Here is a 16,828-nt window from a genome sequence, read left to right as displayed (position 1 = left end):
GGACGGCCTATCTGGTGGCCTGTAATTATTCCAGTGTCTTGGGGGCACAAGAGGCAAAACTGTTTGATGTTACTTTTTGTGTTTTTATTTCTGCATGCTTTATTTGGATTACTAGAAAACCTCTTTTTATTCCTTTGTGCAAATCTATTTGACCTTTATTCTTTTACTTTTAGTGAAAAACAAAACTGCCTGAGTTGGTGGGGAAGCTTCTGGACTCCAGGTCAAAAAAACAGTCGGCAGGGTGATGACAGATGGCTGTACCAATGAGTCATTCAGATAGAAAAGGAAGCAGACACCAAGGATTCCATTCTCTGTGCTGAAATTGTGAAAAGTTGTACTCTTTAAGTTTAACCAGTAAGTAAATTATTAACAACAAATTATAAAATTTCATTTCAAATTTAATGTAATTTGCAATACGGTACTAGCATAGCTGAATTTGGTATTTATGATCCACTTTTGTGTAATGTTTGCAACACACACACATACATTCAAATATAAACTGCGTCTGAATCAGTGATGGACATTTCTTGTTTGATTCACTGTCTTGGAGTTTGATCAAATTTTCAAACAAATTTTGCTTTTCTTGGGTGTGTGTTTGTTTTTGTTTAGCCCTTAATTGTGATGCACAGACAGACACACACACACTTAAAGACACACTCACTTTTAGGACCTTGCTTTTTTCATATTTTCTGTGAATAACCTTTGTGAATCATCAATCAACGGCCTTTTTAAGACACCCAGGGGTTATTTTGAGGTCTAACAAGGGGAGTTCCACTGTATGAGCAAGCCTTAGTTCGATGTTTAAGTATAACAATGGGTGAAGTGCATCTGACTTTATATTTGTCATATCATTTTAAAAGCCCCTAAAAAGTTTTGTTGATCATCATTCTAAAAATACAGTCATGAAATTTCTGGCTGGATACTCAGTCCTCTCTTGTGTTACAGATGCTGTGAAGCGACAGGAGGTGCTCCTTCAGCAGATAAGGACAACAACAAAGAGTTTTGTATCACTTTATGGAACTTGTTATATCTTTCAGGGTCCTAAATGGAGGGTTTCACTGGAGCAGTGACTGTTGGACAACAAGTGCAGGGTGTGTTTGGACCTCCTGGATCAACATGTGTGCAGAACTGCTTAGGGCTTGAACTTCATGGGTGTGTGTAGGAAATTTCATATTAGATTTTGATATTAACATATTCCTGTGGTGCTATATAATTTAAATTATATGAGTAAATGAATATGTCTGTATGAATGTACGTATTTGCTGTGTCATTGTGGCATAGATATATAGACCTATAGCAATAACAAGACATACATGCTGTGAATATATGCTTTTATGCTCTCCTTGTACAAATCTGAATTAACTGAAATTTTTCTTAATGGCCAAGCACAGCCAGCTCTTTTCGACCTTTACATAGGGCCACAGTCAGAGATTGTAGAGTACACAGAGACCATTCATACTTCTTTGCGCTAAGGTAGGACTGCAGGTTATGTTTTTATCACGGCTTTGTCAACATACTGTCATTTCTGTCCGGCTGACAGTGCTGCAAACATTCATTGGATTGAAAATGTGTTTGTTATTGTTTGTGAACATCCTTTTTTAAAAGACCTGGAAAAAAGCCCCAGAACAGATTATATAATACATAATAATATGTAATTGAATTTAAATTTTCTTTTCAAATCAGTGTCTTTTTACAAACTAGCCTTTGTTATTTTTGTGAGTTTAAGTCAGATATCAACACATACTGAATGCATAGTTCAGTCTTAGAGTGGGAGAATGTTTGAGGCTTAAATTGCTTTTGACAACAACAAAAGTTCCCGGTTGAATCGAGAAGCTCCCCCAAAATAATTTTATTACACATGCCTAAAGCCAGCATAGTGCAAGCAGATTTATTTGTGTATGTGCTTGTATGTACAAAGACAGATAATTTGTACAAGTGTTGGCTCTTCATTTTTAATTATTTTTTCAGGATCCTTGGGGGGTTCCACTGTATCTGTGACTTTAGGACAACATATCGAGTTCTGGTGGTTTTTTGACCTAATGGATCAACATATGTGCAGACCTGCTGAGTGCTTGAGGTAAATTGGTGCATTTAGATATATATTGTTTTGCCTACCTGAGAGATACCACCCATGTGTCATGATGTGATAAATGAACCATCTCTTCACAGGCGTGTCTATCATGTAAATGAGGTTGGTTCAAACAACATGTCTGTCAGGGATGTCATTTTCCATTGCTTATGCAAAATCTCCGAGACAAACTTCATTCTCAAAACACTCGCGAGAAAATGGCAAGCCCAAACGTGTTACGAGAATGACTTTGCATCTGTGACTTTGTAATCATGAGCAGTGGAATATATAAGGTCCCTGCCAGACCAGCTTGCCATGACCTCAATGATATGCCCATATGTGCGTGTATGGTTTAGTTACTACATGGGTTATCTCTCCGGTACGTAGGAATTGAAAACAGAATACTTCATGGCTTGCTGTGTGGCACCAGATTTACACTTACTGCTTTTCAAATATTGAAATATTCACGACGGGCGCATTGTACACGCAAGCACAAGACCAAGTGCGCACGGAAAAGATCCTGTAAACCATGTGGGAGTTCGGTGGGTTATAGAAACACGAAAATACCCAGCATGCCTCCCCCGAAATTGGCGTATGCTGCCTGAATGGCGGCCATACACGTAAAAATCCACATGAGTGAACATGGGAGTCTTAAGCCCATGAACGAAGAAACAGAAGAAGAAAAAATATTCACTTTTACTTGTGTAAACCCAGTAACACACAGTAGACTATGTAGTGTTCTCTATTTGTATCATTGAAACGCTTCTGTCCCGTCAATCACACTTTAAATTGCCTTATATTTTGGATGACATATGCCACCCCTTTGGTATTCCACTGATAATAGTTTAATGTTTTAGCTAAATAGTTTCAGCTAATCGCTATGGAGTATGCAAACACTGGAATTATATGCGATGAAACACTCAAGCTGCTTTCTCTTGCTTACAGCTGAGAGCAGCACTGTAGCTCAGTGACTGTCGGGTGGAGGATCCAATTCTGCCTGTTTCCGACATAATGGATCAACATGAGTGCAGACCTGCTGAGCGCCTTATCTTCTTGGGTGTGTATAGATGTATACATTAAAGGCACAGTAAGCCTCCCGTAAACCATCACAGAGCTCCCCGAGCGTCTACATACAGTACAAGCATACTTCCATTTGAACGCTCACCGAACGGGAACATCCTGGCTGCTTTCTGTCGAGCGTGAAAAATTTTCAAAGAATTTATTTTCGTGGACTTGGTCCTCTACAACAATGGCGCCTCGTTTTGGTGCTGGACGGCTGTTATGAATATTCAATACCGGAAATCACGCCCGGACAGTAAGCCTCCCGTAAACCATCACAGATACTGTCAGGCTTTTACACACAGTACAAACACCCTTCCATTTGAACGCTCACCAAACGGGAATATCCTAGGTGCCCTACGTAAAGAGCGAGCAATTTTTGAGTCACTTGAGAAAAAGTGACTCTATGTAATCGGTCAGTGTTAGTCTGTCCGGCCGGCCGGCCGTCCGGCCGTCCGTAGACACCACCTTAACGTTGGACTTTTCTCGGAAACTATCAAAGCGATCGGGCTCATATTTTGTTTAGTCGTGACCTCCAATGACCTCTACACTTTAACGATGGTTTCGTTGACCTTTGACCTTTTTCAAGGTCACAGGTCAGCGTCAAAGGAAAAATTAGACATTTTATATCTTTTCTCGGAAACTATCAAAGCGATCGGGCTCATATTTTGTTTAGTCGTGACCTCCAATGACCTCTACACTTTAACGATGGTTTCGTTGACTTTTGACCTTTTTCAAGGTCACAGGTCAGCGTCAAAGGAAAAATTAGACATTTTATATCTTTGACAAAGTTCATCGGATGTGATTGAAACTTTGTAGGATTATTCTTTACATCAAAGTATTTACATCTGTAGCCTTTTACGAACGTTATCAGAAAAACAAGGGAGATAACTAGCCTTTTCTGTTCGGCAACACACAACTTAACGTTGGGCTTTTCTCGGAAACTATAAAAGTGACCGGGCTCAAATTTTATGTGAACGTGACTCATTGTGTTGTGAATAGCAATTTCTTCCTGTCCATCTGATGCCTCATATAATATTCAGAACTGCGAAAGTGACTCGATCGAGCGTTTGCTCTTCTTGTTAAAGAATTAATTTTGCCGATTGAACTCAGGTCAAAAATGAGTTACTTCCCTTCGGGTCTCATTCTATCGATGTAAACTGGCGATAGCCGTGGATCGATGATTATCAGAATGTTTTTGGACCGTGATGCGTTTTTGCGCTAGACCTAACTTTTAAAATCTAAATAATAAATTGACAGCTTGTCACACAAACATTCTTTAATCATAAAAGAATTCTTTTTTCATCAAGACAAGATCAGTACAATTCGAAGTTGTGAAAGTTTGAAAAAAGAAAAGCCCGGAAGCAGGGTCACGCAAGGGTCGTAGCAGACGGCGGTTTATGCATATATCACCGTTCCTCTCAACAGTCAAAAACCATTGCTAGAGTTTTGGTGAACCACAGCCGTTTGTTTCGTGCATAATAACGTGCTATTGCAGATAAGCTTACAGCGAGTCGCATTCAAATTACAAACTGACGACTACATTGTGAAACAAGAAGGGCAAAGCCCATACGACTCACATGCTTTACACATTTTTCCTACCAAAATACATGTGACCTTGACCCAAGGTCAAGGTCATCCAAGGTCATGCAACACAAAGCTGTTAATTCAAGACATAGGAAGTACAATGGTGCTTATTGGCTCTTTCTACCATGAGATATGGTCACTTTTAGTGGTTCACTACCTTATTTTGGTCACATTTCATAAGGGTCAAAGTGACCTTGACCTTGATCATATGTGACCAAATGTGTCTCATGATGAAAGCATAACATGTGCCCCACATAATTTTTAAGTTTGAAACAGTTATCTTCCATAGTTCAGGGTCAAGGTCACTTCAAAATATGTATACAATCCAACTTTGAAGAGCTCCTGTGACCTTGACCTTGAAGCAAGGCAAACCAAACTGGTATCAAAAGATGGGGCTTACTTTGCCCTATATATCATATATAGGTGAGGTATTGAATCTCAAAAACTTCAGAGAAAATGTGAAAAATGTGAAAAATAGCTGTTTTTTAGGCAACATTTATGGCCCCTGCGACCTTGACCTTGAAGCAAGGTCAAGATGCTATGTATGTTTTTTGGGGCCTTGTCATCATACACCATCTTGCCAAATTTGGTACTGATAGACTGAATAGTGTCCAAGAAATATCCAACGTTAAAGTTTTCCGGACGGACGGACGGACGACTCGGGTGAGTACATAGACTCACTTTTGCTTCGCATGTGAGTCAAAAAGGGAAACTGGATCACACGGGTTCACGATGGCTCAGGGGTAAGATAAACCATGCAAAAATAAATTATTTGAAAATTGTTCGCTCTTTATGGAGGGCACCTAGGATGTTCTCAATCGGTGAGTGTTTAAATGAAAGGGTGTTTGTACTGTAGTCTGTGTGTAAAAGCCTGACCGTATCTGTGATGGTTTACGGGAGGCTTACTGTGCCTTCAATTGTATTCATAAATTCACACACACACACACACACACACACATACTGACAAAGACATTCATGCCTGCACACACGCAAGCACAAACATACACGCACCAGCACGTTTCAAACCCCCACCACCACCACCATCTCAGTCGGTGCAGCTGTTTCGGAGCCTTTAGTCATCATAATACACACACAGACGGACACAACTTTTAAAAGTTAGATATATATGCACTAAAAGCCACGGCACTTTAAGTTAGGTTTCATTATCATTCTCTTAAAGTTTGGCCCTCTTTGCTTCAGTCTGCATGCTTTCTCATAGTCATACTGCTGTGTCATTGCAGGTTTCATTCCATGCTCTGGTGTGGGTGTCATAAGCAAGAGAGCCTCCTGTTCACTTCCAGCAGATGACTGCATGGTGAAGGACCTTGATACCACTTACAGACGTCAAAGCACCTAGCTAGATGCCATTGGAGAACAACCAAAACTATTCAGCGGGTGCCATCGGCGAACATAAATACAAGTTACAGAACAGGAAAGCAGATATCACTGGCAAAGGGAACCGGACAGCAGCTACAATAAACTTAATCAGATGCCTGTAGCAAATAATCTGGACACCAATCACAAATCAAACAGATGTGGAGGACAGAGAACATTTCATGTGATTATTGCCACATATATAACCCTGTTTTGAAAAAAAGGGACATAACGCCACACTATATACTTTCTGGTTGCATGCTGAAAACTCTCCATTGGACATTTAGTGAGTTTTGACTCACCAGGTCAGGAGAATGTCACTGATGGGGAGCATAATTAGGCTGACTTACAATGGGTAGACAGAATTGAACATTGTTGTTTTCTTGCATGGTTTTCGGGATAGACTTTACAAAGTTAACATACTGCTATGGTTTGATCAATTTCAAACATGACCACATTTGGCATTTTTTCAAAACCACATTTTTGACAAATATCAAGGATGTGTTGCGAAAGCATGTGTTCTTATTTTTCTGAAATGTTTTGAAAGCTAGATTTTTGATACTTTACAGGCTATTGAAGTTGGATGACCTGTAGATGTGACCCATGTAAAACTGACCCTCATAAACTTTTAAGTTCACAGAAAATAATAATAATAACAGAGAAAGGGTATTATTTTGAATGTGTTTGAAGCAAGATCGTTGTAACTCAATAACCCCCCGCGGGTTAGGGGGAAGAATCTACCCGATGCTCCCCAGCATGCCGTAAGAGGCGACTAACGGATTCTGTTTCTCCTTTTACCCTTGTTAAGTGTTTCTTGTATAGAATATAGTCAATTTTTGTAAAGATTTTAGTCAAGCAGTATGTAATAAATGTTAAGTCCTTTGTACTGGAAACTTGCATTCTCCCAGTAAGGTCATATATGGTACTACGTTGCAAGCCCCGGCCTGAAGCAAATTTTTGATGAGTGCTTTTGTGAACAAGAAACAATTGACAAGTGGCTCTATTCCATCTCCCCCCTTTCCCCATCGCGATATAACCTTGAATGGTTGAAAACGACGTTAAACACCAAATAAAGAAAGAAAGTAACTCAATAACTTTATCTGTGTAAGGTCACACACATACAGGGTTAGATGACATCAAGTCAGCTTGATAGTTTGCATTATTCAAGTTCAGATTGGGGTAGAGTTCCGGTCAATAATAGGGACAATCATTGTCTCCTTTGATTGTTCACAGAGTTTTCATGTACTGATGTATGCATGGTCACTTTCAAAGCTAATCATAGAAATTTAACTTGGCTGTAGGGGAGATAATTTTGATAAAATATGTGTTGTGCTAAAGATGAATTCCCACAAAGAAGAGTGCTATAATAAATCTGTTTTGTGCATTTTATTGTTACTTGTTCTGGTTAACAGGGTTATAAAAATTGCATTAAAACTGTTTCTGCATTGGGACATTTACCAAAAATCAACAGCTTGGTTACTCACTGTGCAAGATGGACACCTTATTTAAAATTATTATTTAATTGTGTCTTTTACATGTAAGTGGATATTTTAAAATGTTCTTACATAAGTTTGACTATTAATGCTCTGCCAAAAAATGAAAATAAAATTTAAAACATGTGATGAACCTTTACTTTCCTACCAAATGTGACAGATTGACTGCAGCGAGTGGCCTGATCGTGCACACACACATTCAATTCACACAAAACAATTGATTCAGCAAAAATTGGGGCCACATTTACATCCAGTGCAATTTTTAAGGCTATGGTAATTTTTCAAGAAAGTACTGCAGTATACTATAGTAAACTGTAGTAAAAGTACTATAGTACAAAATCTACAGCAACAAAAGTACCGCACTGTACTATAGTAAACTATAGTAAAAGTACTATAGTACAAATGTACCACGCCAAAAGTACCACGCTGTACTATAGTAAACTATAGTACAAGTACTATAGTACAAATGTACTACTACGGAAATACCACGCTGTACTACACTTTACTCTAGTAAACTAGAGTACGTGTACTCTAGTAAACTATAGTTTACTATAGTATACTATAGTATACTATAGTACATTTTGGCAAAAAAGTGCTCAAAATACTATAGTACATTTAACTGTACTATAGTTTACTATAGTATACTATAGTACATTTACCACAATGTACTATAGTACACACTAATGTATTGTACTATAGTACTTTTGTACTATAGTTTACTATAGTACTAGTACTATAGTAAACTATGGTACACCATAGTACAATTCAATGTACCATAGTACTTGTACTATAGTAAACTATAGTATACCATAGTACAATTCAATGTACCATAGTACTTGTACTATAGTAAACTATAGTATACCATAGTACTTTTACTATAGTATACTATAGTACATAGTGTGGTACTTTTTTACTTGGGGAGACTGACGTGAACTGCAAACTTTGTCAAGGCTACAAGGCTAACCCTCTACCATGGTAACTCAGGTACTGAGCAGGATTGTTCTTAATTACATTCACACATTATTATTATTTCTTCATTGATTTGCAGATATAGAATTCCCTGATCAGGAGTGTCGCCTTGTGCTGGTGGGTAAGACAGGGAACGGCAAGAGCTCTCTGGGTAACACCCTGCTGGGTCTCAACCGCTTCCAGTCCTGCCCCGACTTTGCCTCCACCACCACCAAGTGCCAGAGACACAACACTGTACGTTTTGGTGTCCATTTGGAGGTAGGTGGATAGTATTTCATCTTTTTGTGCATCGATTCAATACTGGATTTACCCCCCGCGGGTTAGGGGGAAGAATTTACCCGATGCTCCCCAGCATGTCGTAAGAGGCGACTAACGGATTCTGTTTCTTCTTTTACCCTTGTTAAGTGTTTCTTGTATAGAATATAGTCAATGTTTGTAAAGATTTTAGTCAAGCAGTATGTAAGAAATGTTAAGTCCTTTGTACTGGAAACTTGCATTCTCCCAGAAAGGTCATATATTGTACTACGTTGCAAGCCCCTGGAGCAATTTTTTGATTAGTGCTTTTGTGAACAAGAAACAATTAACAAGTGGCTCTATCCCATCCCCCCCTTTCCCCGTCGCGATATAACCTTGAACGGTTGAAAACGACGTTAAACACCAAATAAAGAAAGAAAGAAAGAAAGAATACTGGGTTTTCCTTCTTTGAGTCATGTCTCAACCGCATATATATATAGCTGCCAACCCTCCTGAATTTTTCGGGCATCTCCCGATGTATGAAAAACGTCACGAAATCCCGAAAAATGTTTCAATTTTCCCGTAATGGACATTTTCGAAAAATAATTTGTGAAAGCAGCATCTTTTGGGGGGACGAAACCAGGGAAAAGACGCTCTGGTTAAACCGAAACCAGCCAAGTTGATGTGCACATGTACGGAAAATAAGTTGTGCTTCTTTCCGGTTTTGGCCTTCTAAAAATGCTGTTTTCTTCATTTCCGTTTTGTAGCTCACAGAGACTCTCACCAGTTGTTTACTACTGGAGTTCTAATTATCAACGGAGCAGCATATATGTAGTGATCCAGAATAATTGCTTCTGCCAATATTTTGAAGTAGGTATAGTCTTCTAATTCTCACAAACATTAATCCAAATGCGTGTGCATGTGTATAAAGTATACACACACTTGCACACCTGCACACAAGCACACACTCGCACACATACAGCATGCACACACACACACACTCACACACACACACACACGCACATGCACGCACGCACACACGCATAGACAAACACACACACACATACACACACACACACACCATTCATAACACACGTACTTCACTCTCACAGGTAGTCGACACACCAGGCCTCTTCGACACCGAGATGGACAGAGAATCCATCATCAGAGAAATCGCCAAGTGCTTTGGGATGGTGGCGCCAGGCCTTCACGCCATCATTCTAGTGCTCCGTATCGGCGTCAAGTTTACAAGAGAAGAGAACAGCGCAGTGGAAGAAGTGTACAAGCTTTTTGGTCATCATTTTCTGCGCTTTCTGGTGATTGTGTTCACTCATGGCGACAGACTTGAGAACGGCAGGGACGCAGGGAAAGAGGACGCCTTGAAAGCCATGCTTGACAGTGCACCGGAGAAACTGCGGGAGCTGATTGATGTAAGGATTGGTGTTTAATCATACACGGCTCTTCACAGGGCTTCATTTCTGCTACTTTAGCTGCAGGCTACTTTTAGCACCCATTCTTTCCCCAGAGGCAGAGCAGAGATAACACAGCAACTAGCAGATCTCTCAGTGGTATTGCACTGAGAAGGCCACCCAAGTAAAAAAGTACTACACTATGTACTATAGTATACCATAGTACTTGTACTATAGTATACTATAGTTTACTATAGTACAAGTACTATGGTACATTGAATTGTACTATGGTATACTATAGTTTACTATAGTACAGGGTACATTTACTATAGTTTACTATAGTATACTATAGTACATCGTGTGGTACTTTTTCAGCTGGGCAATCTCCCGGTATAGCGCGGAAGCAGTTGGGTGTAACAGGCAAGCGAGCTTAACAGTGTGCTGGCTGCGGCTGTTGGTAGCCAAACTATTCTCTCTGCTGGGCTAATTTTAACTCACACTAAAACACAAGCTAGGAACAGCCGTGCGTACTTATTGGTACTTGGCAGTTTTAAGGGAACTTAATTATGTCACCCTTTGCTTGTTTTTGTCATCTGATTTTTTTCTCTCAGTTCTTTGTCCTCCATTTTGTTCAATTTTGTTCCCTTTGTTTTTTGTATTGCTTCTTGAGTCTTTTTTGCATGGTTTTACTCTGTATGCAGAATAAATTCACCTCTTGATTCTTGATCTTAGGATTCCTCATACATTTATAGAAACTGTTATAACTTTGGATAAAATACAGCTGTCTGGGTTGAAAGCTGCCATAGAAATCAGTCAGGAACTTAATTTTGCACTGACAAGGGTGAGCCATCAATATGTGACAGGGTGACGCGGTAGTCTCCCTTCACAGCAGCTAGGCTGATCTGCAAAGTTGTCTGCCGGCTAAACCCGACCTGTCAATGCATGGTAGGGTGCAAATGAATGATGGAATAGATTACAAATAGACTGTTTATTATGTGTGCAGACATGAAAGCTAGTCTGCCAATTAGCACCTACAGTCTTTCAGAAGAAAGTTAAAAACTCAATTCCTGTAAAACCTCCCTGAATATAATCGCATTGTAAATTTTCATGTGGTGAATTTTGTATTTTCTATATTTGTTCTTGTTTCTTCTTACTATTTTTTTTTTTTTTTTTTCCACTGTCCTCATGCAGCATGCCAACAATCGCTTCGTGGTGTTTGACAACACGGCTGATGTGGAGACAAAGAATCGACAAGTGCGGCAGCTCCTGATCACCATCAAGAACCTGTTAGCGGTGAACGGAGGTCAGCCATTCAACAGTCTCACGCTGCTTGACGTCGAGCTGTGCATGAGGAACAGGGAGACGGAGCTCAAATCTCTCTATGAAGGAACTGGAGCCAGGAGAGGGGAAGCTGAAGAAAGAGCGTGAGTTGATCACAGTGGAATCGACTTTTTAAGACCATAAGAAAGACAGAAAAAAAACTGGCGGGGATGTAGCTCAGTCGGTAGCGCGCTGGATTTGTATCCAGTTGGCCGCTGTCAGCGTGAGTTCGTCCCCACGTTCGGCGAGAGATTTATTTCTCAGAGTCAACTTTGTGTGCAGACTCTCCTCGGTGTCCGAACACCCCCGTGTGTACACGCAAGCACAAGATCAAGTGCGCACGAAAAAGATCCTGTCATCCATGTCAGAGTTCGGTGGGTTATAGAAACACGAAAATACCCAGCATGCTTCCTCCGAAAGCGGCGTATGGCTGCCTAAATGGCGGGGTAAAAACGGTCATACACGTAAAAGCCGTGGGAATTTCAGCCCATGAACGAACAAACGAACAAACAAACAAACAAACAAACAGAAAAAAACTGAGAAAATCAGGTCTTAAAAAAAGAAGAACCTTAAAAATGGAGGTATATTTAGAGAATTTGTGAACAGAAAATCTGAAAAGGCAAGGTCTTAAAAAGGGAGTTAAAAAAACGTACACCTGGCACAGTAGAGGTCAAGGTCAGTAATTGGGTGCGTTATTGAGGCTGAGACGCTCAAGGTTGAAATTTACCCATTTTTGGTCGTATCACTCAAAAATGTACTTGGGTAGAGCAAATTTTTTTTATAGATAGCACTTAACCTGATAGTACTAATCGTCTTGAACAACTTTTCTTCTTTAGCACTTTATAAAAGTTGCTTAGATTTTTTTTAAATAACTAAAAACATCCTCCGCCAGCCCCTTGGACGGACTTATATTACTGTATTTGACAAAAAAGAATGTGTTCATTTGTAGATGTTGAAAGGTGTTTGTTTATTTCAATGCTTTCTGTTCTCTCATGTGCATGAAGCGAAACAGCATGTTTAGGTGGTAATATGTGTTCATTTGTAGATGTTGAAAGGTGTTTGTTTATTTCAATGCTTTCTGTTCTCTCATGTGCATGAAGCGAAACAGCGTGCCACCCATCTGCATGGGTGGCACGCAGCCACAGGGTTTGATCAGTTAAAATCACAACATGTCTCAATTTAACCAATCCGACCCCACTACCGCCCTGTTCGGAGGCACCCGGCTTCCCTTCATGTACCTCAGCCCTGGAGACTGCTACCGCATAACTCTCACTCTCTGTTGTTTTCTATGTTTCGAGCAATAGACCCTATCGGTATTCCAAGCTCTCGTAATCTCTCGCAAACTTCAGAGCATAGCAAAGCATGTGGTACAGCGATCTCGTGCGAGCTGCACAAGCCAAGGTTCGAAGTTCTCGCGATGTTCAAAGCATAACAAAGAGCTAGTCTCGCGAGAGCTGCTCAGATACCGAAAAGGTCTATTACTTGCCTTACATCTTGTCAGTAGAGCTATGCCTCACTCAGTTATTGGGGGGCCCGGGAGACCTCAGGTGGTAGAGCACTTTCCAGGACTTGTGATCCTAGGGTCGCGGGTTCAACTTTATGTGCAGACCCAGAGACGGTATCCATGTCCCACCCCTGTGTCACCACAGTGGCACATTAAAAGACCGCGGTCATTCTTCCATAAGTGCAGATGGCTGATATTACCACCTAAACATGCATACACTTAATTGTGTATCTCATCTAAAGTCGAGGGAAAACCCGGGAACGTGCTGTGAGGGTGTAAAACTTGGACTTCTCTCTCTTCTCTCTGTTACAGCGTGGACAGCTTCCACTATCGCGACATTGCCAGGGAAGAGTTGGCCCAGGAGAGACCCTTGCTGGACGTGGTCAAGTCCCAGGTCTTGCCCGTCCTGGTTCCTGTCCTGCGGGACGTGTTCAGAACATTGGTGGTCACTTCCGTCAAGTATGGACGATGCAGTCTGCAGTGAACCGACAGTTGAGAGATTTAAAGAACAGTTTTTCTGACGTACAGTAGCAGGAACATGGACGATGCAGTCTGCAGTGAACCGACAGTTGAGAGATTTAAAGAACAGTTTTTCTGACGTACAGTAGCAGGAACCGCCCCCTTTTAAGACCTTCAAATATCTAAGAAAATCAGGTCTTCTTCTTCTTCTGCGTTCGTGGGCTGAAACTCCCACGTGCACTCGCCATTTAGGCTGCCATACGCCGCTTTCGGAGGAAGCATGCTGGGTATTTTCGTGTTTCTATAACCCACCGAACTCTGACATGGATTACAGGATCTTTTTCGTGCGCACTTGGTCCTGTGCTTGCGTGTACACACGGGGGGTGTTCGGACACCGAGGAGAGTCTGCACACAAAGTTGACTCTGAGAAATAAATCTCTCGCCGAACGTGGGGACGAACTGACGCTGACAGCGGCCAACTGGATACAAATCCAGCGCGCTACCGACTGAGCTACATCCCCGCCCCAAAATCAGGTCTGAAAAAGGAGGGGGTCTTGAAATGGGGGTAAGTTTACAGAAGTTATGAAGAGAAAGTGTGAAAAAGCAAGGTCTTGTTAGAGGAGGATGTCTGAAATTGGAGGGCTCGATCCACTGTACACAGTTTGTTTTTGCAACTCAGATTTGCCCAGGCTTTTATGTGGGTGAAGACTGTTGCTTCAGTTGGACTCATACCAAAAATCAACTTTCTGACTATTTCCTGTGAAGAATGTTTGAATTTTTTTATGAATTAATTTTGCAGATTACCGCTAGTGTTTTAAAAGTTAAATTAATTCATGAAAAAGCATCTGAATGCATCATGCACAGAGTGCACCCAGGTTGTTAGTTTTGGTATGTGTCCAAGTGGAGGGGATGGTCTTATCCATGCAAATCTAAGATGGTGAGCTGAATTGTTTTCACCAGAAGAAATTGAGCTTAAAAGAGAGTTATTTTTTGTCAAGCCACAAGTCTTAACAATTGCTTTTGCTTATTTTACATAGATTTGTTCAGAACATATTTGTTGACATCTGACTGAGCTAACTGGTATGCTGGTTGTTTTGTGTGGGAGCAATTGAGTCTCATTGTCGAATACCGGTGAATTAAGATTTAAATTGCGTTTGTCAGTGTTCCTTTGTTGTTGTACAGTGTATTTATTTATTTGTTAACATATACTGAACGGCAAAAGTTAGGGACCGCCCTTGAAAAAACCAGGCCGTCCTGACCTGGGCCTCTCCAGAACGCTGTTGGTGGCCTGGAACTTCTGATGCAGCCTGACCACGACAGAATGGGACACTCCAAGTCGTCTGCCCACTTCTCGCTTGCTTACGCCGTCTTGCAGCCATGCGATGGCCCGGGCTTTGTTGAAGGTGGTCACCTTTCGTCTGGGAGGCATAGTGAGAAGATGGTGGCTAGCGGAAAATCGCGGGGCTATAAAGCCTAACTGGTGACAAAACAGTTCACTCTCAACACATCCCCCCTGCACGTGCATAACGCATTTTTCATCTTTCCCGCCCAGGCTTGCCCACGCGACAGCGTAAAAATGGTCCACTTTTTGCAGTTTGGCAGTTTCTGTCTCGTGCCCTAGCCAGGCCTCCGTGGATCCCGAGCAAGTTTCCTGCTAAGGCAAAAAAAAAAAAATTGTCTGTTTCTGGTCACCCGACCGACCCTAAATTTCGGCGCCGACCCTAAACTTTTTTTTTCCAAACCCAAATTTTTTTATTTTTTTTTGGTGGTAAAGGACAGGGTGAGAAAATGAACAACAAAAACGTGTGAAAACAAAAGTCCGCTGACGATTTGTAAATGTGTTGAGTGTCTTGTCTCTATGTATAGTGAATCCAGTCTCTTTGCGCGATTTTTAAAGTTAGTTTTATTGGTCTACATTTAGGGTAAAAAAAATATTTAAAAAAAATTAAAAAAAATCCCTACCTACCGACCCTATTTTTTTTAGCCATGTTACCAGAAACAGACAATTTATTTTTTTTGGCCTAACACAGCATTGCTCACCCACTGATGTGTACGGCCTGACAGCCATTTGGTTTTATAAACTTGGGAACAAGGAGTTTGGCACAAATGCAGTCAGCTGGTTTTTTCAAGGGCGGTCCCTAACTTTTGCCGTTCAGTATATCATTATTTATTCAATTAATCTACTTTTTCTTATTATCTATTTGATTATTTGTTAAATAGTTGATTGATTGATTGATTTATGATTTTATTAGGGCTATTTGGCTGGAATGTTTATTTGTATAGATCTAGTAGTCTGAAAGTTTAACCCAGTGAGGAAGAACATTAAAATATGTAAGTGCTTAAAATTAGTCACCTCATGTTAAGAGGCACTTCTTCCACATCTGTCAGTAAGTATAATTTATGGACAGTTTGAGTGTCCGGAGATATCAAGTTTTAATGGAATTGTTTTTGACTTTCTTGTAATTATGCAAACTTTTTCCTTTGTACATGCAGTAGGTGTGCAATCAAAAGTTCTTATAACTATATGACAGGCTATATATATAGCTTTGCAGTAAACATTTTGTTGTAAACAATTTTTTTTTCAAAAGCAAACAAAATAATGTATTTGTAATAATTAAAATCAAGATACCCTGAAGAGCTTTTATATGTTGTACCTGCCAAAATGGCAGGGTAAAAACGGTCATACACGTAAAAATCCACTCGTGCAAAAACACGAGTGTACGTAGGAGTTTCAGCCCACGAACGCAGAAGAAGAAATATGTTGTACATGGTTGTTGTACCATTGTTCAGTCAAGCATTGTGTAAAATGTTGCAGTACGTTTGAGGATACAAGTGTTTCAAGACTAAGTGTGTTCTATGTTTCTGTCACTGATTTACATACCGTTGTAAACGTTTTGAACTAAGTAAACAAACATGTTTTCGAGTTTGTTTTAGGGGTGGCGAAGGGTGGTGGAGAGGATGAAAGGGTGCATGGATTGGATTAGGGGTTTAAAGACATAATTTTCTAGGCTATACGGTAGGTAATTTTTGATTTATTTGACAGCCTTTAGAGATTTGTTTTTCTTGTTTGTTATTTTGGTTGTATGTTTTGAGAACCTTCTTACTTGTAAGTACATTTGAGGATGAAAGTCGCTTGTTCATTTCAATGCTTGTTATTCTCTCAGATGCCAGGACACTGGTTCCGCATAACTCCCTTTCTAGTACACATTTTGTATGCATTTAGACCGCTTACTTCCCTTTGTTTTTCAAAGGTTTCAGTACAGTAGTCCCTTCCATTTCCGGCCCTTTCGTGGGCGTGAACCTACCCGGAGCGGCCAGCTTTCCCATGACTAATGAGTTTTCCTTCTATAAT

At 40.5% G+C, this 16,828-nt stretch overlaps 1 protein-coding gene and 1 long non-coding RNA gene across 5 annotated transcripts in view; both read left to right on the top strand.

Moving 5' to 3' along the window:
- Window positions 1–7,707, top strand: part of LOC138948816 (uncharacterized) — a 9,304-nt gene extending 1,597 nt beyond the window's left edge. Inside the window, exons 3-7 of one of the 2 annotated variants that reach the window (XR_011450085.1) lie at window positions 174–354; window positions 1,038–1,152; window positions 1,969–2,077; window positions 3,014–3,125; window positions 5,956–7,707. This is a non-coding gene — a long non-coding RNA (uncharacterized lncRNA). The remainder of the gene's footprint in view (window positions 1–173; window positions 355–1,037; window positions 1,153–1,968; window positions 2,078–3,013; window positions 3,126–5,955) is intronic. The other variant, XR_011450086.1, reaches the window with a different exon arrangement.
- LOC138948817 (uncharacterized) overlaps window positions 1–13,550 on the top strand; it is a 27,375-nt gene extending 13,825 nt beyond the window's left edge. For all 3 annotated transcript variants that reach the window (XM_070320445.1, XM_070320446.1, XM_070320444.1), the window contains exons 7-10: window positions 8,630–8,812; window positions 9,901–10,214; window positions 11,385–11,617; window positions 13,330–13,550. In XM_070320445.1, coding sequence (XP_070176546.1) covers window positions 8,630–8,812; window positions 9,901–10,214; window positions 11,385–11,617; window positions 13,330–13,501 — 902 coding nt within the window. In that variant the 3' untranslated portion in view covers window positions 13,502–13,550. The remainder of the gene's footprint in view (window positions 1–8,629; window positions 8,813–9,900; window positions 10,215–11,384; window positions 11,618–13,329) is intronic.
- Window positions 13,551–16,828: the final 3,278 nt, after the last annotated feature.

Source organism: Littorina saxatilis, linkage group LG15 (assembly GCF_037325665.1).
Source record: "Littorina saxatilis isolate snail1 linkage group LG15, US_GU_Lsax_2.0, whole genome shotgun sequence".
NCBI classification, from domain to species: Eukaryota; Metazoa; Mollusca; class Gastropoda; order Littorinimorpha; family Littorinidae; genus Littorina; species Littorina saxatilis.
Note: the sequence above shows the minus strand (reverse complement) of the source record. Positions and strands in the feature narration are given on the sequence as shown.